The sequence below is a fragment of the Suillus discolor genome (genome assembly GCF_016758755.1).
Source record: "Suillus discolor strain FC423 chromosome Unknown F5147scaffold_28, whole genome shotgun sequence".
In the NCBI taxonomy this organism is placed as follows: domain Eukaryota; kingdom Fungi; phylum Basidiomycota; class Agaricomycetes; order Boletales; family Suillaceae; genus Suillus; species Suillus discolor.
In genome coordinates, this window is record NW_024541275.1 from 172,824 (window position 1) to 195,282 (window position 22,459).

The 22,459-nt window shown below is 43.4% G+C and overlaps 7 protein-coding genes across 7 annotated transcripts; 4 read left to right on the forward strand and 3 right to left on the reverse strand.

Moving 5' to 3' along the window:
* Nucleotides 1-4,389: 4,389 nt before the first annotated feature.
* Nucleotides 4,390-4,847, forward strand: F5147DRAFT_652926 (uncharacterized protein; the record flags this gene model as incomplete). The annotated part of the gene is made up of 2 exons (XM_041433703.1): nucleotides 4,390-4,449; nucleotides 4,497-4,847. The coding sequence occupies 2 exons, from the start codon at nucleotides 4,390-4,392 to the stop codon at nucleotides 4,845-4,847; spliced, it is 411 nt and encodes a 136-aa protein (XP_041292723.1).
* Nucleotides 4,848-6,740: 1,893 nt separating this feature from the next.
* Nucleotides 6,741-7,193, forward strand: F5147DRAFT_577097 (uncharacterized protein; the record flags this gene model as incomplete). Its single annotated transcript, XM_041431379.1, has 1 exon — nucleotides 6,741-7,193. A coding segment is annotated over one exon (453 nt), but the record flags the coding sequence as incomplete, so codon positions are not given.
* A 3,932-nt stretch (nucleotides 7,194-11,125) lies between these two features.
* F5147DRAFT_525492 (uncharacterized protein) lies at nucleotides 11,126-11,503 on the forward strand (the record flags this gene model as incomplete). The annotated part of the gene is made up of 1 exon (XM_041429977.1): nucleotides 11,126-11,503. A coding segment is annotated over one exon (378 nt), but the record flags the coding sequence as incomplete, so codon positions are not given.
* Nucleotides 11,504-12,541: 1,038 nt separating this feature from the next.
* F5147DRAFT_773787 (uncharacterized protein) lies at nucleotides 12,542-14,247 on the reverse strand (the record flags this gene model as incomplete). The annotated part of the gene is made up of 7 exons (XM_041441508.1): nucleotides 12,542-12,855; nucleotides 12,908-13,178; nucleotides 13,227-13,271; nucleotides 13,321-13,401; nucleotides 13,444-13,668; nucleotides 13,739-13,990; nucleotides 14,110-14,247. The coding sequence occupies 7 exons, from the start codon at nucleotides 14,245-14,247 to the stop codon at nucleotides 12,542-12,544; spliced, it is 1,326 nt and encodes a 441-aa protein (XP_041292726.1).
* A 733-nt stretch (nucleotides 14,248-14,980) lies between these two features.
* Nucleotides 14,981-16,827, forward strand: F5147DRAFT_652929 (uncharacterized protein; the record flags this gene model as incomplete). Its single annotated transcript, XM_041433704.1, has 6 exons — nucleotides 14,981-15,118; nucleotides 15,254-15,844; nucleotides 15,900-15,998; nucleotides 16,048-16,221; nucleotides 16,268-16,454; nucleotides 16,505-16,827. The coding sequence occupies 6 exons, from the start codon at nucleotides 14,981-14,983 to the stop codon at nucleotides 16,825-16,827; spliced, it is 1,512 nt and encodes a 503-aa protein (XP_041292727.1).
* Nucleotides 16,828-17,564: 737 nt separating this feature from the next.
* On the reverse strand, nucleotides 17,565-18,230 carry F5147DRAFT_652930 (uncharacterized protein; the record flags this gene model as incomplete). The annotated part of the gene is made up of 3 exons (XM_041433705.1): nucleotides 17,565-17,592; nucleotides 17,668-18,006; nucleotides 18,085-18,230. 3 exons carry the CDS (start codon nucleotides 18,228-18,230, stop codon nucleotides 17,565-17,567), a joined length of 513 nt encoding a protein of 170 aa, XP_041292728.1.
* A 918-nt stretch (nucleotides 18,231-19,148) lies between these two features.
* On the reverse strand, nucleotides 19,149-20,453 carry F5147DRAFT_652931 (uncharacterized protein; the record flags this gene model as incomplete). Its single annotated transcript, XM_041433706.1, has 5 exons — nucleotides 19,149-19,250; nucleotides 19,328-19,372; nucleotides 19,413-19,514; nucleotides 19,690-20,237; nucleotides 20,447-20,453. The coding sequence occupies 5 exons, from the start codon at nucleotides 20,451-20,453 to the stop codon at nucleotides 19,149-19,151; spliced, it is 804 nt and encodes a 267-aa protein (XP_041292729.1).
* Nucleotides 20,454-22,459: the final 2,006 nt, after the last annotated feature.

The following is a 22,459-nucleotide window of genomic DNA, read 5'->3' on the forward strand; positions in this document are numbered from 1 at the left end:
CATTTTGTATTCCTTGGAAAGATTAATCTTTTGATACATCAATCCTTCAATCCTTCCATGATCATCAATCTAAAACAATATTTATGACATTGAATGATATCCTCACCATGGATGTGTCCAATGTGACACCCTCACTGTTTGGGCGGCGTCTTGTGGAAAGCAAGTTGTGAGAGTATCATATCCTGCATTCTGGACCCGGACCAATCACACAATCATCTCCAAAACTTCCGGACTTCCAGATCCGGTCAGCTCCTATCTTCCGTGCCTTTTCCCTTTAGTATTTCTCTTATCAGTTAGTATGCTTTATTTTCCATCCCTTATTCATTTCTGTCTTCATTTTACTAAGTTCTGATAGACTAGTGATAGTCGTCCCACATGCTCTGTCCATAGCCTCGCATAGCCTCGCACTGCACTGACTGTTTCTCCGTTATGTCCTCAGTAGTATATAAACCCTATACAATCCTTGTAGTTCCTCAGTTCGAATATTATCTTAGACTCTGCTCATTCCCTCCTCCATCCGACTTGAAGTCTCTTCTCGTCGTCTCCAACAGTCCTAGGATTGACTCCTATAGACTCACCACCTTTGCCTCTACCTTAGGTAGTCCTCCGCCGTTCCCTTCTAATTTGGACATCGTCCAGATTAGTCTTATCACTTGTTTCTGAACGTCTGCCGGAATTCCTGTGCATCGGACTCCGGACTCTGGACGTCGTCCATTAGCCCTCGGAAGTTAGGGGCATGTACTCGGGTAAGGGGCACAGCACATGAGCTGAAGCCAAGCCTGCAGGATTTCCAGTGGAAATTGAGAGTCCATGGTGGTGGTGGTGGTGGTTGACATTAAATGTGCCACTCAGTCATCAAAAATACAATGGATGTGAAACAAACAAGGACAAAATGTGGTGTATTAGAAATTTCCTCATTTACATATACATATATATAAACAAGACATCATTGCGGTTCAAAACACTCTTGCAAGTATTTAGAACATGGGAATATAGTAGGTCCATTCTGTTGAGGCAATGTGGTCATCAGATATCTGGACAAAAATGTGTTGCTGTTATTGCAACCATAATTTTGGCAAAATATTGCATTAATGACATAATGAAGTGGCTCTGTTGATACAATATATGACAGGCTATATCTCCTCATGTGCTCCTCATGCAATATTCCATAGAGGTCTTGGAAAATTGCATTATGTGGACCATACATGCTATTTGTCATTTTTATTTGAATACAGGCATGTGGTTGATATGTGGAACAATGTCCCACTACATGAACAATATGTGCAGTCCGTGACAGGCTAAATGGAGGTGACTTACAATGAACCAAACATGAAGGCTATTGCATGTCAGGCACAATATACAAACAGCATAACATGTGTTTGCTCATTGGGAATATATAGCAATGCAACGGTAGTTATATTATGCTGGCCCATCTCATCGATCATGGTTCCACAACTTCCACTAAAAATACTGCAAAATATATTGGCTCTTGCTAGTCATTGGAGACAGTACATGGCCTCAAACTTGCATGTCTTGCAGTGCACACATCCCTGGTGAGCAGTTAGCTTTAATATCCACAAAAACTGTGTTTAACTAACTGACCACTGTCGTAGGATGGAATGAATGCTATATAGTAGCATCATGCTCCATGGTGAATACAGGGCGAAGCAATTCCTCTCAAGCATGTAGCTGCATCTGATGCCCATGGAATTTGTGCAAAGATCGATCAAATTTATTTGCATCTTTGGTTCTGTAGGTGAGTCTACATTAATCAACCTGCTAGGACTTTGCAAATATATCACATGTCTATCACTTGCAGTTGATACTGAAGTGTTTAGTGAAGATCTATCCCATCTCCTGCATGCCCTGGATGCACTACTATTGAGATCATTGACCATTGTCATGGATGTCAATTGTATAATGGCCATCAAATAATCAAACATATTCCATAATCTAACAAATCTCAACACTCACATTATCATGGCTCTAGTTATGGGAATTGGTGAAGTGCCTTGTCAGTAATGTAACACCGCAAGTGATTGGGTTGCAGGTTAGTGAAACACATAAACATGTCACTATGTGGTTGAACAGATATGGAATCCACGATCCTCAAGTTGTGCTGCTTCCTATGCAGTGGATGAGCTGGGCGAAGTTAGGACAGGGAGACATGCTGATCTGGGAATTGGCTGAGGAAAGAGTAAGGCTGCCATAACCAACCAAAGGTATGTCTTTCCCTCTACATATTTTCTGCGACAACCAGTGCTAATTGGCTCCTGTACAAGGACATCAATGCTTATTATTGAGTGACATCCAAAATGGGTATGCCAATTACAATAATGTAGGAAGAGGATTTGCTCCAAAGTCGTGCTACCAGACAATCTCTAGGAAATGCCTGAAATTGTAATCAGTTTTATTGTGACTTATGCACTAAACACTGATGTATTCTCTTTAGTTCAACTAACTCATTGGAATTGATGAGGTTGGTCATGGAGTGGAGGATTGCAGCTGGCTGAATGAAGTACCAACAATGCAAGTGGAATAAAAAATGAGTATGGAGAAACATGTGTGTATATTGTGAGATGAGTTGTTTGTAGTATATGAAAAAACACACCTGTTGTTACATACTGTGTCTGAGGAGGGATAGGCACTTTAAAACATTACCCCACTTTTAAAGGCCCTCCGATCTTTGTTGATCCCATGAGAGGTTCATGAACTATCCAATTGTGCAACTGGACGATTTCAAAAGAAGAGAGGAAATAATTTGATCTCTTCCTGCACAATAAAGAATTTAATAGCAACACAAATGTCCCCATATGGTTTGCCTGAGTGAGTCCTTCCATCCATGGCTTCAACTGAACTGATTATCGACTTTGTAATGTCAATCAATTTACCTTCTCAGCAAGCTGTATCACAATGGTATCAAGGTCCTCAAGTTTGTCCATAGAACCTTTGAAACTCTCAAGATGTATTTCTCTCTCACTATTTCTCTTCAAAGTGCATTAACTAAATACTAGACTTTTTTTCTACCATACAACAAGGACCATTAATATTAAGGTTTTCAACTCTCCATGGATAAATGTGGCATGAGAAAGTCACATGACATGATGTTCATATATCTTCAACTGACGCAACTCTTCCTCTAATACTTCTTTCCTCTTATCTTCATGATGGGTTTCATGCCTCATGGGTGTTCCATTGTTACTGACAGTGACCTGTCTAACCTTCTTAACAAATTTTCTCAACCATTGTAGCCTGCCATGTGAATATTGCTCAAATCAAGTTGGAATATCATGGACCACACATTTTATAAGTCTTCCTTTTGTCGCTTTGCATTGACAACTATTTAGGCACATTTGGATCTGCCCTTTCACATATGATGGTCCTGTGTTCCATTCCTAATAGGAACACAGGGCAGCTTGCTCTGGCGGTTATGGTGTTTCTGTTCTGCATCTCTGCCCACAATAGTTCTATGTTTCGTTCCTCATGAGAAACAAAGAGCAGGTTGCTCTAGTACTAGAAATAACTCTATTTTTATTATATTTTAGTGGAGCTCTTATTTATTAATATGGATTTATTGCTGGATTGTCTGACATCAATGTGCTTTTGAATTATGTTTTCAGCAACTTATGATTTAGCACAGAACTAAAAACATGCTTGTGCATCCAGCAGCAGCAACAATACCTAGGAGTGTAGATGCAATCAGCATAGTCAGCTTCCACATGCCAATGTCTGCTTCAACTACCAATCTTGCTGTTGTGAGTGCATTTATAGTTACTAGTTGCAATCAATAATATTTCAATCTTTGGGTGCCCTAGCCTATGATTCTTACATTGGTTTATGTGTTAATCGCCATCTTTTTGTCTTTGACATTCTGAGTCTCCAATGATTGAAAGCATGATACATATCCTTTGTGAATGTCATGATCAATCATTTGTTTGTCTTATTATTCCTGTTTGTCAGACAATGAATCAGTGACAAAAGGGTAACATCTATGATGATGTATCAGAATGTTAGCTGCGGAAGTATATCAGCATGCAGCATATATTCACACTAGTTCTGTATGCCAGATCCACTGCCTCACATGTTTTGATTATGGGACATTTCATCTAGAGGCAATTTTCACTTCATATATGGTCAGCATAGGTGCTGCAGTATGATATTCCTGTTGATATCACAAAGACTATGGAGCAAACAAATGGCACAGTAAAATTTGGCTTACTTAAGATTACTTACTTAATATACAACAATACTTTGTGTGTCCTCTGTGCAATACTCTGTTCAGCAGAGGCATTGACAATCCTCATTCAAATTTTACCAAAAGCTTTAGCCATCTTCATACAAACAATACACTTGTCTATCAGTAAAAATCATGCCCAGGAAGACCACTCTATGTCAAGCTTCATGAAGTGTATCACAAATGAAATAAAAATCGATGGGACAACATATAAGGTACATCTGCATTCTTTTTCATTGTAATAATGAACAAAATAGTTTAGGATGAAGAGGATCTGGACATTGCAAATTTACAATCACCCACCCTACAATCAATTATGCATCAGGACATGCAGGAGCTACAAGTAATGCTTGATCATGTATGGTATCAGAGGAACTACTTGCAGTGGGAATGCAAGGAGGTGCAAAGATGGCACAAGGAGCAGGTGGAACAGATTTGCTCTTATATAGACCTCTTGGAAGAGGAGGTTCATTACTGGCAAACTATCATTCACATTATCAGTGATGATGTTGATCACCTCAAGGAAGAAACGGAGCAACAGTGGAAAGAAATAGATGTTGGGATTAAGCAAATGCACCTGCAGCTGAGGCGCTTCATTATTTGTATCTTCTGATTAGTTCAACCCAACGACTCAGATATTTCCATTGTTCAGTCTTAAATATTCACTTTTTACTTTGTACTTACTGAATCTATTGACCGCATGGGCCAGCACCATATATCTTTTGTTACAGTTTCATATACTTATTTATTCACACAAGAGCCCTTGCACTATTTAGATAGCTACAGACTCAGACTGTCACCTCAGACATTTGCCTTCGTACACAACAACTAAGGTGAGATACTTATAGTTTCACATATTTACCTTTACTTACTTCCTACTATCAAGATGCATAGCATGACAGGAGGAGTGAGCTTTTGTTCAGAGTCATAAAAGCACTGCTTGGCAACTAGGTCAATGCCTATATGCTAACCTGAAAGCAGTTACATTCGTCGGAAAGTCAAAGCACTATTTTGCACCAGCTTCTCTCTGGCAACATAGCCTTGTCAAATTTCTGTATTTTTCTTACATAGCATTAGAATATGTACCAATCCCTGTACGCTCCTGTTGTTTTCTTATTTTAATTTTGTGTCATTGTTGTGTTCTCAAAAGCTGGTCAGATCGTTTTGCAACTCTGGGCAAAAGATAGTAGTGGGCACAGCTTGGACATTAGTGCTCCATATCGTGCAGTCATGTCAAAAGCTCTTTTGTGTACAATAGTAATCATTTTAGAGACCCATAGATCTATACATCATGTTCAAGCCATGAATGCTACATTGATGACAAGTTATGAGAGTGTGTAGTGATCTGGACAATTAGGTCGCTTCTATGCAGCAGTGCAGATCAAGGCAAAGAGACTTGGTATGCATTGATGGTCTCAACTTCTATACTAGCATGTATTGTGATTGTGCATTTGCTCTGAATGCAAAAAAATCATTTGAAGCTGCTCAACCATTGACATATCCCAAACAAGCCAAGTGGAGCAATTTGCAAGCAGGTTTGGGTTGGGTAACTTGAGTTTTGGGTGAGCATATTTACATTAAAATCAGGGCACTCACTCGCACAACTAGAATTGATGAGAACATCACTTTTTTTCTCAGGATATATTGTATAATTTACTTACTATTGTGCTGCAGACTGCAGTGTATATAATTTATAAAATACTAATGTCATGAAAGAGATGAACCTCAAGCTCATAATCAGTAGCTTATTGCATCTTGCATGATGCACAGTCTGGGAGGGCAGCAGGTCTCATATGTTTTTTACTACACCCTGCATTGTTGGAATCAGTGGGTGATTCCTATGGTATTACTAAATTAGTGTGAATCACAACTCCATGTGCCCCTAATGTTCTCAAAAACAGTGCTTCATTTAGTACTTGTGTCCAGTGTAGCATCAACACCAGGTAACAAATCCTTGATAACAGGACTTGATCAAAGTGATCAAGTAATTTTTGTCTTACCAAAATACAACATCATATGACTGAGATACCAGTAGAAATTGTCACTGCCAACTTGCTCAGTAAGTATCTGTCATCTGCCATGGTAGAGTGCATACCTCTAACAAGGACAAATACTATAATGAATTGATTCTCCAGAACGAGTCATGAATGAAGGTACCAAAAATGTTCCCAAGAGTTGATGATAGCACGAGGGGATAAGTAACTATCAGGGAACAAGCTAGGTACACTAAGGGGACGAAAGATCAACAGCTTGTACTAGAGATTGAGAGCCATGCAAGATAGAACTACACACCAATATGAACAAGAACCATCCACTGCTCAAGCAGGACTTTCATCTTCACTGCGTGCATAGCATAATTGAGTACTCAGGCTTCAGGCTGCCTTCTATGATGCCACTATTCTCTAAATCCATGGAGGTTGTTATTTTAGCAGACCCTGGAGCACCGTGCCTGCCAATTATTTTGGATGCTCTTCATATTACAGATGCCTTCATCATCTGAAAATGAATCATGCAGCATGTCTCTGCATCTTTCATGTTTAAGAATAAGAATCTTGATGGTGTGATACTTGATAAGGCAAGGATTGTAGAGGATTCTCCTGACTTGACTATGATAAATGTCTGCGCTAACTCTCTTACTGCTTTGTTGAGGGAGAATAGTTTGCCCTGTTTTGCACTTGCAAATGGCTTATATTATGGTGAACTCCTGACATATTTCAAAGACTTAACCTGGATTGAACAGAAAATCTGCACGATATACAGTACCACTGCATATGTGACACGCTTGTTTCAGTCATCAGATCTATTGCAGCCAAAAGTTTTTTATGGTGACATTTGCACTCATGACATGAATGTTATATCCACTGTGTTTGTGTTGCCTCGGACTCCTGCGGATGTAAATGGATTTCTCTGCATCATTTTTGTTAGTCCTGGTAAATTCGAGTCCGACCACTTGAACTGATGAGCCCAAGTACACTATGATTGAGTAGATTTGAGTGATTGTTTCTTGGTGTATTTTTGTCTTGGCTCAAAATTATAGGTGTCCAATGTTGTTGTACTATAATTATTCATGAATCATATATCTTCTTGGTGTATTCATGTGGAGTCAGTGACTGGCACGGCCGAGTGCTGTTAGATTTTGCTGCTGTAATACTGGGCCAGAGATAGCAGATACTGACACATATACTCGTATGAGTCGTCTCTATTTAGTAACTAAATCACATGCCACAAATGGCATAGCTTTCCACCAAGGTGACATCAACAAATTGTCGATAGACGGTAACATATAGGCCACTAAAGGGACTCAGAGCACAGCTAGCTCACTAAAATTGAATGGGGTCCAGCATTTACATGCTATAGTACGTCTTGAAGTGTCCTGATACATTGAATGTGATTTCATTGAGGATTAAATTCCAAAATTCTAGGCGTCAAAAACCCATACTTGCCAACTGAGATCCTATCCAAAATCTTTCACCTTTGTATCCCAGAATTCTCCAAAGTTATGGGAGACTTTGAGTTGATGGTGCCTTCAACAGTAGAGGGTCCAATGCTGCTGACTGGAGTATGCTGGTGGTGGAGGGAGGTTGCTACAGGCACACCTAGTTTGTGGTGTGAGCTATCATTACAAGTCTACCTGGAAGACGAGTAAGAGCAGCAAGCCCTGGGCTATGACTCATGACTTAAGCTATCCCGAGATATCCATTCTCATTGGCCCTTGAATGCCATAATGATGATTCAACTTGACTATGAACTCTTCTTTAGTCTTACACCAGTCAAATATCATCTCTCTACATCAACATTGGCTACCTCACTAATTAGCCAGAGCTTCTCTTAATAGAGCTCCTAGCATTTCAAAAGCTAACTATGTGTACCAGCAGTAGGGTAGATCTGGCACAGCTCATTACGCGACTTCCATCTTGTCTGTGCAACCTCAACATGATGAGGCTTGATGCAAATGCATTTTTATTTGACTATGCCCTGGTAACTTCCTGCAATCACATATGGTTCTATCTGACATATGTCACAATCAACACTGATCAATCAAACACTGTTCTGCACTTGCTTTAGCTAGCTCCTAGTTTTTCATCATTAGCCATCCACATATTATTCCCCAACAAGGAGGTCTTAGAGCTATCTACACATGCCGGGCTTCAATCCTTATATATCAAAGGATGTGCGTCCCAGACCTGGCTATCTGACCTCCTGGACGCTCTTTCACTTCCCAATTTACTCATACTTGAAGTCTATGATGTCCCAACCTGGCCCCACCAGGAATTGAAGGCCTTCTTAGACCGGTTAGGGTCTTGTTTGGAAACTCTATTATTGGAATCTGGTGTACTAATAAAAAAGAGGCAACAAGCAGAATATGCTACCCTTTTTCCTTCTCTTAAAGTAGTGGCTGATCGTAGTTGTGAGGGTATCTTTGGACCATTTGAACAGAATGTCACTCATACATATGATGGACAATAGCTTACTGTTCAATATGCTGATTTGCTGCTACTAGCAATTTGAAGATTGTCCTATCTTTTGAGTTATTGATGGAAAGACAAGAATCAAGATATGTAGTCCAAGTCCTATATGAGCAGGAGCCTGGGTCTGAATGACTGTCCTGGAGCTCTATATATACTTAAAAGTGAAAAAATAGTACTTGAGCTCCAAGTTTGGAGCCTTGGCTGCTTGGAGGTGCGATTATGTAAAATTCACTCAGTGGAAGTTCATCAATTGACAAGGCAAACCCCATGCTTAAGAGTGACTGTTTTTAGTTACAGAAGAACATAACTGAGAGCAGTCAAGCTAAGCAGATGACACTTTACAGATAGATAATGCAGAGGATGACCATGCCAATAGTTTTACATTCAATGATACCTCGGAATTCATTCGGGCTATCTCATACAACACAACTGGTAGTCAAGTCAAAGCCTGCATAGAAATCAGTAGGGCCTACCCCTGCCAAACAAATATCACCCTCTGACCTTTCAGTGGCTGCAGGTGATAACACTTTTGATGAAATTCCAGCTGATGATATTGTCAAGGTCCAGGTGAGCTCATGATGTGATTATTATTCCTTTTACTAAAGGTTTGGCAGTAGTAAGAGACAGAACTACAAACATGCAGCAACACAGTGTGATGTAGTGAATGCAATTGCACATCTCATGCTTGATAGATGTAGATGACTTTGCATTGAAGCTAGGTATGGGATATCATATACAATTTATATTAAAGAAATAAGTCACTGAGTGACAGGGTATCAATGCGAGTTGTAATAATGACAGCTAAAGGCAAATCTACAGTAGCTTACTACAATTTCTTCTGGTCCACTTGTCGAGGTTTGTATTTGTGTGGGTTGTCCTTGAGACACCTATGCCACCAATACAGGCTGACATGGTCACATTGAACTATCGACCACACCACCATACATACATAGTAGCATGGCTGCAGCTGCTTCAGCATCAGATTCAGGGACAATGTCATATCATGCAGATTGTTTTCAATAAGATGAAAGGAGAGTGATGACAAATGACTCACATCTTCATCACAGCAGGCAGTAGCACCAACAGGATGTCTAGAAGATCCCACAGGAACCAAGTGTCAGTTCCAGTGCCAGAGATTGCACAGTATTCATTCGGACCCACTTCCAGGTTGAGTGCTAGAATGTAAAAAACCAGACTGGGGTCTTTTCCTCAAGGATGCAATAACCATTTTCAGAGTGTTTGTCAATCTTCATTATTGATGTGAGCAGTAGGATGCTGTGTTCCTTTACCTCTTATAGTATGGAGTGAATCATTTGCAGAAGCACACTGACAGCCATCATGTTAAAATGGCACTGTGCGAGAGTCAAAACAACACTTACATTATCAACTGTTTCACCTTGTTTACCCTCACCTTTACCATACCCTTCTTCCAAATTGACTTCTGGCACTGGTTTGTTCATTAGATTTAATGGTTGTAAGCTCCACAGGCAAGTTTGAGTGAGCACGAAGACTGAAGAAACCATGTTTGGAATGTTCTTGTGAAATAGATTTATCTGGTGGTGGAATATGACATCCAACAAGCAGTGAGCTGAAAACAAAGAAGGGAGATAGAAGCCAGGAAATGGCAATGACAATGCAAGAGATTGCTGCGACAACTACAAGTACTTGTTGTCAGTACCAGTACTCTTGCATGAAAATGGGTCGTCATACACCTCTCTTATAAAGCCACCACCTCCCGTAGCATCAACCTACAATAGCAGAAGCTGAGAAACTGAGAAGTTATATCTTTGAGAAACTGAGAAGTTATATCTTTGAGAATCCATAGAGTGGGATTCTGGCAAGACTCACTATTCTCGCTGATGCTGCAAAAAGCAAAAATGTGAAATTGAGGCTTTATCAAAATAACAGTGGTCATGCATAGTAGTGGCAATGCATCATGTATTGACTCATCATTTGTGCATAATTCAATGAACTGATGACAAACTGATAAAGGAGGGTACTATTTATAGAAGATAATCATACAGACCAACACATGTACAGTGCATAGGCCAGGCCTTTGACTCAAGATTTTTATTCCAAGTGATTGGCGGCCCCCCTATGGAAGTTCAGTTTGTTTAAACTTCGAAGCTACTGATAGGTTCCTAACTGAAATATAACTAATATGTTACCCACAAACATAATACTTTATTACAATGTAGACAGGGAACTCAAGAGTCAAGTCAAGTTCACCTGGCACCATCTAACCCAATGGGTAGCTCACCATTGGTGACCCATACTCCTTTTCAATGTTGCCTGTCACTCCCAGATCCTCTTCAAATGTGCCTAAACACGCTCCAAACCCGGGCCTCCATCCAATTTCCACGACCACATCCAGAGTGACCACTATATAGATTCCGAGAACATGACTATTGTTCTTGTGTGCAACACGACCATCTGGACAGCTGCTAATGACGGATACGAGGTTCTCAATAGTGACTTCCTCATCCACCATGGTCTCATCAAATCCATTGGAGATGTTCCTCTTTCCTTGATTCAGAAGGTTGAGTTAAAACATGGCAAATTGGAGGATGTCGATGTTCAAGGAGCGTGGGTGACCCCTGTGATTGTGGATTTACATTCCCATATTGGTGTTGGTAGCATGCCTGAGCTAAATGATGTGTTAATTTGCTACTCTACAATAGCTATAAGGTACCATTTCCTGCAGGTGTGCAGTATAGACAGCTTGAACACCCATGACACATCATATGAACTTGCCATAGCTAGAGGTGTCACAATCGTGCAATTTCTCCCTGGGAGTGCAAATGATATCAGTCAGAGTTGTCTCAATACACACATTGTCTAATTGCTAATCATACACATTATCTATTAGGTGGCCAAGCATTCATAATGAAGCTTCTCTACAGCTGAACATTTGTCTTCTTCCATACTCTTTGAGCCTCCTTACACCCTCAATGGCTCTCACTTTGACCACAATCTCATGCCCCACTAGCGACACATGGAGCCTGTTGTCTCACTCCTTCTATCTTCTCTTATTTACCTTCAAATCTTCCTCATGATCGATAATATCTGACAGACATGCATGTGGTATGTCCCAGAAGCACATAATTCAGTACTTTATTTCCAACTTAGTTAGACAGCCCAAGGTTGAGAATCAACCCAGTTAGGCGGGCCATCCAATGTGGGCCCACAGTGTGGAATAATGCCCATGCTAGCGGGTGGGCCAAGTGTCAATGCCATAGATGAATGAGACAATTGTAATGGGCCAAAAGGTACATGGGCCCAGTTATATATCTTAGAAGGGGAAATGGATGGGCCCAGCTACTTAGTCTTAGGGAAATTTGATGTCAGAAGAGCCAACAGGAAAATTTTGAGCCTATGATAGTATCAGGCATGGCTGGCAAATGGGCTCAGCTCATATCGGAATAGCTTATGGATGAGCCCAGCTGGTTATTAACAGTATCGGAAGAGGGCACAAGTGAGCCAACTGGTTATTCCTGGGCCCATCACATTACCGGGAAGGGTTGGTAGATGGGCCAACAGTTATTTTGGGCCAAGTAGATACCAATTCAGTGTGCGGATAGGTCAAATATGCAAGAGCAGGCCCAGCACATACAAATTCAGGTGCAGATCAACCCAGTACACAAGCATCCAGAAGGGCCCAATTGGTCCTTACATTTAATATATGGATCGGCCCAGCTGGTAATGTTTAGGCCCAGTGCACAAATATCTGGAAGGCCTGAACTGGCCTAGCACACGGGCCATCTAAGGTGGGCCCCAATATGCAGGCAAGTTGGGTGGGCCTACTATGGAGGAATTCCCGGTAGTGATTGGTGGGCCATTAGTATATGGATGTGATACTGATTGGGTAGGGGTCATAGATGGGCCCAGCTAGTTTTTTTCGGCCCAGGTGGAGGATAGTCTCCACTGAACGCACTCTTACATCCAAGGTGTCCATCCGCTCATTAGTGGCCAGAAGATCAAATTTCCTGCTGAGGTCCTGAATGCCCTGCAGGATGTCTCTTGCAGTTGGTTCAGGATCGGTGCGATTAGTTGGCGCAAACTGATCACCCTGTTTGGACTGTTGGCTTATGCTAATAATTGTGAGCATTTTCATCAGCACATCAGCTGGCAGGCCAGGTTGTTGCTCCACCTCTAAGAGTCATCTCAATGAGTTGATGTCCTTCCATTTGGATGGAAAACTCACCTTCAGCAATGTTAAGTTGAACCCGAGAGATCATGCAGGACTTCCGAATGCGCATTCCAGAGTGCTCAGCAGAATTTGATGAAGCCATGGCTGCCTTTGCCTGCATTCTCTTCCTCACACCGACACCGTCGATCGCACAGGTGACCTTCATGAGGTTGCAATTTGTGCACACAAGTCGTGTGCATCCGAACTTTTTATCTGGAAGGACAACACAGGGTATGTCCAACTTCGTGCATTTGTCGCACTTCCGGGGGTGATAGCAAATGGAATGCTTCAAATGTGTTAGCTTGTCTTCCTAATGATGGACAAAATGACTCACCTGGCATGGGGTAGCAATATGAGCATCTGAGCCCCATTCTGCAGGCTTGGACTTGGGTCAGCATCAGTGCCATGAATAATGGCAAGTTACATACCAGAGTTTCTGCGTCCCAGAGGCCCTGGCCATTGCCTAGCGGAACATCCTTGTCTGTGGTGACAGGCAGTAATGCCTTGAGCTGTAAGCCGTGATATTCATAAACCAAGATCAACAGACATACCGTTGGTTTCACATAAATAATTCTGGTGGGCCTTTTTTCGACATTCAACTTGAACTTCTTTTTCAGAGGCTGTTGGGACAGAGAAGGCAACTTGGGGGTTTCAATTACAACAGCCCCATCTATATCTTCATTGTCTGCCTTTCTCTTCTTGCTATTGCCAGCCTGGAAAACTCCCTTCTGCATTTTTTTTGTTGAAATAGAGGTGGTGGAATCTTGCGGGTGGACCTGCTGGATGACCAAGAAGGGGTGGATTCTTGCACGCTCATAAGCGTGAAGATTGGTTTGGTTCTGCTACCGGCTTGGCAATAATATCTGGGTCTGCATGGGATGGCATTGATGCTAGAGCTGAGGTCGTCAAGGGTGGGACAATGTGAGCTGATGGGGTGGGAAAGGTGGTGGGAATTGTGCTCGATGTCGCAAGTAGAGAAACATCAAAGACAGAGGGTGGGCGATAGTCCACAGTCTTTTCGAATTGTGGGTGGCTCTTGATCCTTGGGTCATCTGCTGCGACCGAGGTCCAATTGGGGACACTCTCAAAGGTGCCACCCTGTGAGTACTGCCATATAACGGTGGCACAGGAGAGTAGCAGGGGAGAGAATGATGTTGGCCTGTGTGAAATGATTGGGTTTGCAAAAATTCTGAAGTCGGAGAGGAAATACAACTTACCACTCGCCTGGCGATCTCATCCAAGAGCCTTAAGGTTTCTGGGTCGGCTTCCTTCAAGTTCATGCAACACTTTATGAGTGATTGCACAGCAGCCAGAGTGGTGTCCAGGGCGTTGTTGGCCACTTCCTGAGATATCATGACGAGTTGTGAAGGGAAGAGGTTTATTGATGCAATGAACAGAAAGTAAACAAGAGAATATATTTGTGTGGGAAAATGTCTGGCTGTTATCCCAATATGCCAGTTGTGGGTGTTTCCAAGAACTGTGGAGACTCAGAAATGTGGCCAGGGTGTCACAAAATTGTACAAAACAACCGTGGCTACCGCTCTCACATTTGGTCTCTACAGCCGGTATATCTACACCGGGAAATGTGGATCCACCACTGATTCTGAAAAATCATGTAGAGTCCGGATATCCCATACACAGCATAGCACCCATTATGGGTGAGAAATGGATTAAGGCTTGTTGCGGTGGAGGTATCGCATGTCAAACCACGTGTTATTGTGATAACAGACAGTAATGTGGTGCGCGCCTCACTGTTACAGACTAGCCATCGCCGCTGCAACAAGCCTTAATCTACTTCCCACCCTCACAGATGCGATGCATCTAATATCCGGACAACAGATTATATTCAGGCGGTAGATGTGATTTGGCCTTTCCTGATGTGGATGTGGTGACCTAAGCCAACAATGGTCACAGCAGTTCTATTGTATTACAATAATTTTACACCTGGTCCACATTTTAGAGCTTCCACAATTCGTGGAAATGGCCACAACCAACAGGATGATAAAAGTAGGCACTTGGATGATTTTCCAAACACTAAATTTTCCTCTTTCATATCTACATTAGAACACTTGCTTCAAAATATCAACTATGATGCCTTCCAAGGCAGCAAATGATGCCCTGAATGCCACTCTGGCGGCCATGCAACCGCTCATCAAGCATTGCATGATGTTGAAGGAGGGCGATCCAGATACTTTGACATTATCTGATGACATTGCCAGATATGTGGTGAGTTTTATTTTCTCTTGGACTTTGAATTCCTTGCAAGCTAACCATTCCAAGCAGGCCAAAGATTTAAGGATTCATGCTGGAGATGCAATGTCATTTTCCCTGCAGCTACTCTCCTGTGCTGCCGTCATCTAGCAGTTCTCCAAGGGCGGTGCCTTTCAGTGCATCCCTGACTGGACCTCTGTGTCTGACAATGACCTGAGGATCAAGAACCACCCCCGATTCGACAAGACCATGGGCTACCGTGGTCCCACTGTGGTTGAGGCTTCCACCTGCTTTGAACCCCCGCATGCCCCTGTGTCTGTGCTCCTATCCACAAACGACGCATTGACGCCGCCGTCCACAGTCCCAGCTATCTTGCCAACTGCATTCCTCACTGATCCAGATCTGATCACCTCACCGGAAACTCAACCTAGGCCAGTATCTCCTCCACCAAAATCTGTGGAGCTGCAAACATCTACCCACATTTCAGCACCTCCTGCTGCTCCCGTGAAACATAATCTCTTTGTGGCTGGCACAAAGAAAAAACCCGCAAAGGTCATGCTGCAGGTCAGCAACAGTAAGAAGAGAAAAGCGGCAGATGATGATGCGGACAAGGCAGTTATGACTGATGCACCCAAGTTGCCTGCCCAGTTCCCAAAACACAGGCAAAAAAGGAAGAAGAAGTTCCTATCGGATGAAGACCAAGACCAAGCTACCACCGGAACGGTATATGCAATCTCAAAGGTGTGTCAGTCACATGAATTGTTTGGCCAAATTGTTAAACACCTTACAATATAAGGTATCACTGCCTGTCACCGCTGAGAACAATTCCAACCCTGCAGTTCCGGACTCTTCAGATGCAGCTGATGACAGAGGTTTCCAGGATGCAGACACTAGGGTATGTTATTTGCCTTTCACGAAGCTCTTCTACTCACTGGTTTATTTAGCCTGCCCTATGGGGCCAGGATTCCTATATTGCTACCCAGTTGCAGGCAAGTCATCCAGCAAAACACTGCCGTGAAATGCTCACAAATTTACAGCACTCCGTTCATTACTACCCCCGGAAGTGCAACAAGTGCAGGAAACTAGACGTACCCTGCATTGTCCTTCTGGACAAGAAGGTCAGATGCACACGCCTTGCTTGCACAAACTGTGATCACATGAAAGTTACATGCATGTGCAATTGACGGTGTTGGTGTGAGGGAGAGGTTGCAAGCGAAGACCAGATCCAATCTTCCTAAGCACTCTGGAACATGTACTCCGAAGTCCCATGCCAAGACTCTGGCTGGCTGCTCTGCTCGGAAGGCAAATGTCCTGCCCCCAAGTTCCCACAGCGCTGAACATGAAGATAAAGGTAAATTTTCTGTTTAATCCGATAGGCTTTAACTCATCTACATTACCCAGGGGGACAGCAACAGGTGAAGGACATCGGGCTGGGCAAGGCTCCCATGGAGCCGCTCCCTACAATCGAGCCTGTCCCACGACCGGAACAGAATGACCAGCCTGTGCCAGCCAACCACATTGATGCCGAGCCAACAGCAAGACAAATCTTCCAGAGTATCCAGGACCTTAGCAAAAGATTAGATCTGTTTGCCAGCAATGAGCGGGTGGAGGCATTGGAGGTAAGAGTTGCTTCCGTGGAGAACAACCTCACCCAGCGGTTGAACACATTTGAGCAACGGCTGAACATCTCAGATGCATGGCAGAGAGTGATGTCTGCATCTTGAGGACATCTGAATATTTCTCCTGGAAACACAACAATGGACTGATTTTTTATGTTCCCATTCTTACAATATCGCTTTTTCCTTTTAAAGGTTCTTGTATATAGGTGCTCCCGATATCATGTAATTTTATGCCCCATGTTATGCTCCTGTTCTTTCAATATGGCCAACCTTGTTTTATTTCAAAGATTCTTGTATATACAGAGTTGTTGCTTGCTTCTCTGCTTTGGCCTGCCTAGTTACAATACACCTGGCTTCATAGTGATTGAATGAAGCTGTGACATCCAATGGCACATAATACTGGAGTGTAGATAGTTCATGCAGTTGTAACCCGGGCGTCAATACAACCCTTCTGACATCAAACATCTTTTGAAAATAACCAACTAGGCCCTTCCGTGGGCCCAACTGGGGCAACAAGAACTACCTGAGCCTACTACTGAGATCAAACATGTATGTGCTTGGGCTGGAAATAACTAGCTGGGCCCATCCCGATGAAATGCGCATGGGGCTGGGCTAGCCCCCATACATGTATTCAGTACTCTTCAGACAGCCCTGCAACCTGTACAGATTTGCTATCACTACCGGAATTCCTTTAATGTTTGCCAACAATGTAGTGGAATATTCGATTCTTATTGCAAACTTTGGAAGATATCCTAACTACAATTTTTTAAATCCACAAGACAACTATAAGTACAGTGGTAGGTTCCTTCAAGAAAACATGAGTATCTGGCTGTGATAAGGATCTATTCACCAGATGTGCCTGGTGGGGCACTGGAGAATCAAGAAGACAGAGGTGATGACACCAATGGAAGTGATGCTCCAGGTATATAAACAGCAGATACAGACCTCCTGGCATTATTATCCAGCCTTCTTGTGCTGACATGACCGGGTTGTCTCCCAATGTGTGAGACACCCTCTTCATCAACTAGGCCAACATTTCGTTGCTGCGATGATCCATCTCCAAAAATGCTCTCCCGATGGCGGTGTATAATCTGATTGTCTCTGTGCTTCTGAAGGGCCATTGACAAATTGCCCAGAGATGATGATGTCGCTTTCCATTGCAGATTCGAAGTACTCAACCGTTTCTCCAGCACGGTCAACCTCCAATCTAGTGTTTCCTCCACCGAATGCAACCTGGTGTCTAACACGTCCACCCATTCATTTGTGGCAAGGAGATCAAACCATCTACCTAGGTCATGAATACTATGCAATATATCTCTCAGAGTTGGCTCAGGCTAGGGCTGGTTGCCAAATCCAGCTGACCCAACTGGAGTGTTTGTCAAGTGTTCCACCACTGCCAGTGGTAAGACAGTCTCTGAAGGCTGCATGTTTTGGGGTGCTCGTGGATCCGGATTCGGAGTCAGGACCTCCATCGGTTGTTCCACATTTGAGTCTGAAATTTCATGCATTGATTTTTGCTTGCTGGAAGGGTGCTATGTGCTTACCTTCTGTTATGACAAGTGGTCATGTGCGACTAGGATAATCTAACAGCGACAACCACGACAGTGGTACCGAGTGCTGAGAGTCGTCGGCCTTTACAGACAAGCAAAGGTTGCGTACTCGAACGTAGCTCGTGGTGGTTAACGAGGGGTTACGCCGAGATGATAGCAGGTTTACAGACAGTGAGAGGCGTCACTGAAGGTACGAGTCGATGTCGAGCAGGTAGCTTTAGCGGGACAAGGAGTTCAAGGGAAAACCTAGTAAGATTAAAGTAAGGAACGTCTACTTTAATCTTCGACCTTATATAAGGCTACTCTATCGTATCTAAGCTCAGCTCGAAGCTGGGTTCTAATCTGCTTATCTACATGAGTCAGAGATAGCGTCCATGAGGCGGGCTTCTATCGTAGATAGCGTCCATGCGGTACGCTTCCATCAGAGATAGGATCCACGTGGTATCCTTCTATCAGTACATGAGGCAACACGAGGCTTGCCTTCTATCTTGATAACATAAATAGGTCTTCTAGACCTATGTCATCATGTCATGTCACGTGCGGTCCAGACCGCTTATCTAAGCCGGCAGTTGCCGCTTATCATCTATCGTCATCTATCGTCATCTGTCGTCTATAGAGCTGGTGAGGCTCTGGTATCGTCTATAGCCGTGCGGTGGCAGAGGGCTGTCTACTGGCGGGGGACTCGTGCCATGTTACTGTAACACCTTCCAACACATCCAGCATGAGTACTTTTTGCTCGGCATGGGAGAATGCACGAGTGGGTTGTTTTGTCCTTTTCATAGTGTCAGTTTTGGCTAGAGTTTTGGCAGCCCGCAATTTGGGAGTATGGATCTTGGAACGTTTGGGAGGAAGAGGGTTTTTTCCCTTTTACTTTGCTTACAACCTCGCCTGGACACCAACACCATCAAGTCTTGTGAAACCATACTTCTTATCTGGCAGGACAATACAAGGTATGTCTAATTTGATGCATTTGTCACACTTTCAGGGGTGATAGCGAACAGAATGCTGCAAAAATACATTACCCGACATTAGCATCCAGAGTGTAAAGAACCCACCTCCGCCAATGTTGCAATGGTGGAATCACAACCCCATCCAGCCGGCTGGATAAATATGCATGAAAATGGAATCACCGAGACCTACCCTGGTGTCTACATCCCAGAAACCTATATCATTGACCGTGTTGGATGACATTGCCTTAACTGGTCCTGCAACTGCATGTGCCGTTGATGATGATGCTTTGTGCTGCAAGCAAGATGCCACAGTTAGAAGTACAAACAGGTGAAAAAGGATTCTGCACCTTCTGGGCGATGTATATGCTTCTGGTCGGCTGGTTTCCCTCATCATCAGACATGAACTGCTTTTTCCTTTTCAGAGCAGATTGTCAGGATAATGGGCATGGTGTAGATCTGTGTATCACGTCTGTTTCATCCACAACATAATCTTCTGTTTGTCTGTCCTTGCGCTTGCCATGTTGTCCAATGGTCTTTGGTTGTGTCCTGTTTCCCATTGCACGAAGATGCTCCTTGCTTGGGGAGGCGGCGGTTGAAGGGCAAAGAGGAGTCAGAGGTTCCAATGGTGTGGTTGGTGAAGGTGTTACCAGTACCTTGTTGAACAAGGTTGCCAGTGGAGACACAGGTTCACGTGTCATAGTGCTCAGGACATGCTTCGCGACGGCAGGGTCTTGGTTGTTAGCAATAAATCTGCTCATCAGAATGTCACAAGATGGCGACATTGAGGCAGTCGCTTCCGCATCGGCCCGACCAGAAGCAGTGTGTTCCGTGTCCCCAGAACTGGTGAGATGTCGATAATTTACTGTTTTGTGGAATTGTGGATGATGCTTGATGCACAGATCATCGTCAGCAACGGTTGTCCAGTCCAGCAATGCTTGAAAGATGCCAGCCTTGGAATACTGCTGTACAACTGCTGCACATTCTGGCTTGTTGCCAGTTTTAGCCACAGCCTGAGCTATAAATAGTCAAGCTGATAGGTGGTTATGGCTTGTGTAATTATGGTCCGGCTTGGCTCAAATAGTTACAGCTAAGTTGACTTAAGGACTTAAAACCAACTCAAATATATTTTTAAATTATATAAGCCAAAAATAGATTTAGAACTCTAGTCTCGAGAACCGCAACGTTAGAGAAGCACATTGTCAATCACACTAATTCACAACACACTTGACATTTAAAATCACATCATTGATATTATGGGTCCACAAGACAAGGTAAGTGATTACAATAACGTTCAATCAAAAACTAAAGTAAATATCTAGTTATATAGTAGTGCTGCATGTGCATGAAGAGTGTGAGAGCAGCACCTATCCATGCAAAATGCCGAAAGACCCATGGAGAGGCAGCGGGGAGTTGAGAGAGTGGGCGAAATCCAAGGAGGAGGGGGAGGGATTGTTCAAATGATTCAGAGATCGAGGTGGGGACGTTACTGGAGGAACCTGTTAGGTCGTGGTCGCGGTGGTGGGAATTAGTGTCGAGGGGGCGGGGAGTTTCGGTTGTGTTCAGGAATACGCTGTTGAATTAGACGTTTGTATCATAGTCCTTGTGATGGAAACATAAACTGGAGCCATTATCGATGAATGTGCATGAAAAGGATCGACATACTCACTTTGTGAACGGTAGGCCCAAGCTCGAACAAGGATTGACATGCTCACTCTGCAAATAGTGGGTAACGGGGTAACGACTTTGGTCAGCATGGCCCAAGCTCAGACCAGGATCGACATGCTCACCAACAGTGAACAGTGGGCAACAACTTCAGGTCAGCATGACCCGATCTCAAACAAGGATTGACACGCTCACTCTGCAAACGGTGGGCAACGACTTTGGGTCAGCATGGCCCATGCTCGAACCAGGATCGACACACTCACCAACAGTGAACGATGGGCAATGACTTTGGGTCAGCATGGCTTGATCTCGAACCAGGATCGACACATCAGTCTGCAAATGGTGGGCAATGACTTGGGTCAGCATGGCCTGAGCTCCAATGAAAATTGAAACACTCACTTTGCAAACAGTAGGCAACAACTTGGGTCAGCATGGCCCAAGCTTGAATGAGGATCGACACACTCACTAACAGCGAATGGTGGGCAACAACTTGGGTCAACATGGCTCGAGCTTGAACAAGGATCGACGCATCACTCTGTGAACGGTGGACAATGACTTGGGTCAGATGGCCCGAGCTCAAATGAGGATCGACACATCACTGTGAATGGTGGGCAACGACTTGGGTCAGCATGGCCCAAGCTCGAATGAAAATGGATACACTCACTTTGCGAACAGTAGGAAACGACTTGGTCAGCATGGCCCGAGCTCGAATGAGGATCAACACATCACTGCGAATGGTGGGCAATGACTTGGGTCAGCATGGCCTGAGCTTGAATGAAAATGGAAACACTCACTTTGCAAATGGTAGGGAACGACTTGGTCAGCAAGTGGGCCAAGCTTGAAGAAAGATCGAAGCACTCACATACCATGAACAGTGGGCATTGACTTCAATCAGCATGGTGTAAAGCCATTGTCGCAGTCAGTGCTGATGCCTAGTTTATATGTTAGTTACGGTGAGGCATCCGTCGAAAAGAAAAATCAATCGATAGTCAAGGTCATTAATAACAAAAGTAGTAGCAGCAGCAGTATGAGCAAGATGATAGAAATAGTAAAGGTAGCAGTAAAGAAAGAATTAAGAGATGTGTATAGACATCATTGCGATATCATCTGGAACATCATCGCATTCGTCCTCTGCAATGACTCTGAGAAGGGCCTCATAATCGTGACTGTCAGAAGTTGTTCCACTGATGGCAGATATCAGTACATTGCCACAGCCAGATGTCGAGAGATGTTCATGGCTTGCTGAGCCTGTGACACACATCAGGTCATACTCCATATCCTTCTGGGATGCTGCCTAGCCCTTGGTGAAGTGAAGGTGCTCTTTCTTCAGCATGAATTTGACCATCTGCAGGGCTTCCATTAAGTAAGGACTGATGTGATTGCATTTCTTGGTAAATGTATCACTGCTAGAGGAAAATACGCGCTTGCATGGAACGGCAGAGGCTTGGATTGGCAGAAAGTCCATGGTGATTTTAAAGAGTGTTGGAAATATTGATTTCGAAACCTAGTCCACCATCAATACCTTATCATCAACAAATCCTGTAATAGAAACACGGGACTCTTACCATCCAAAGA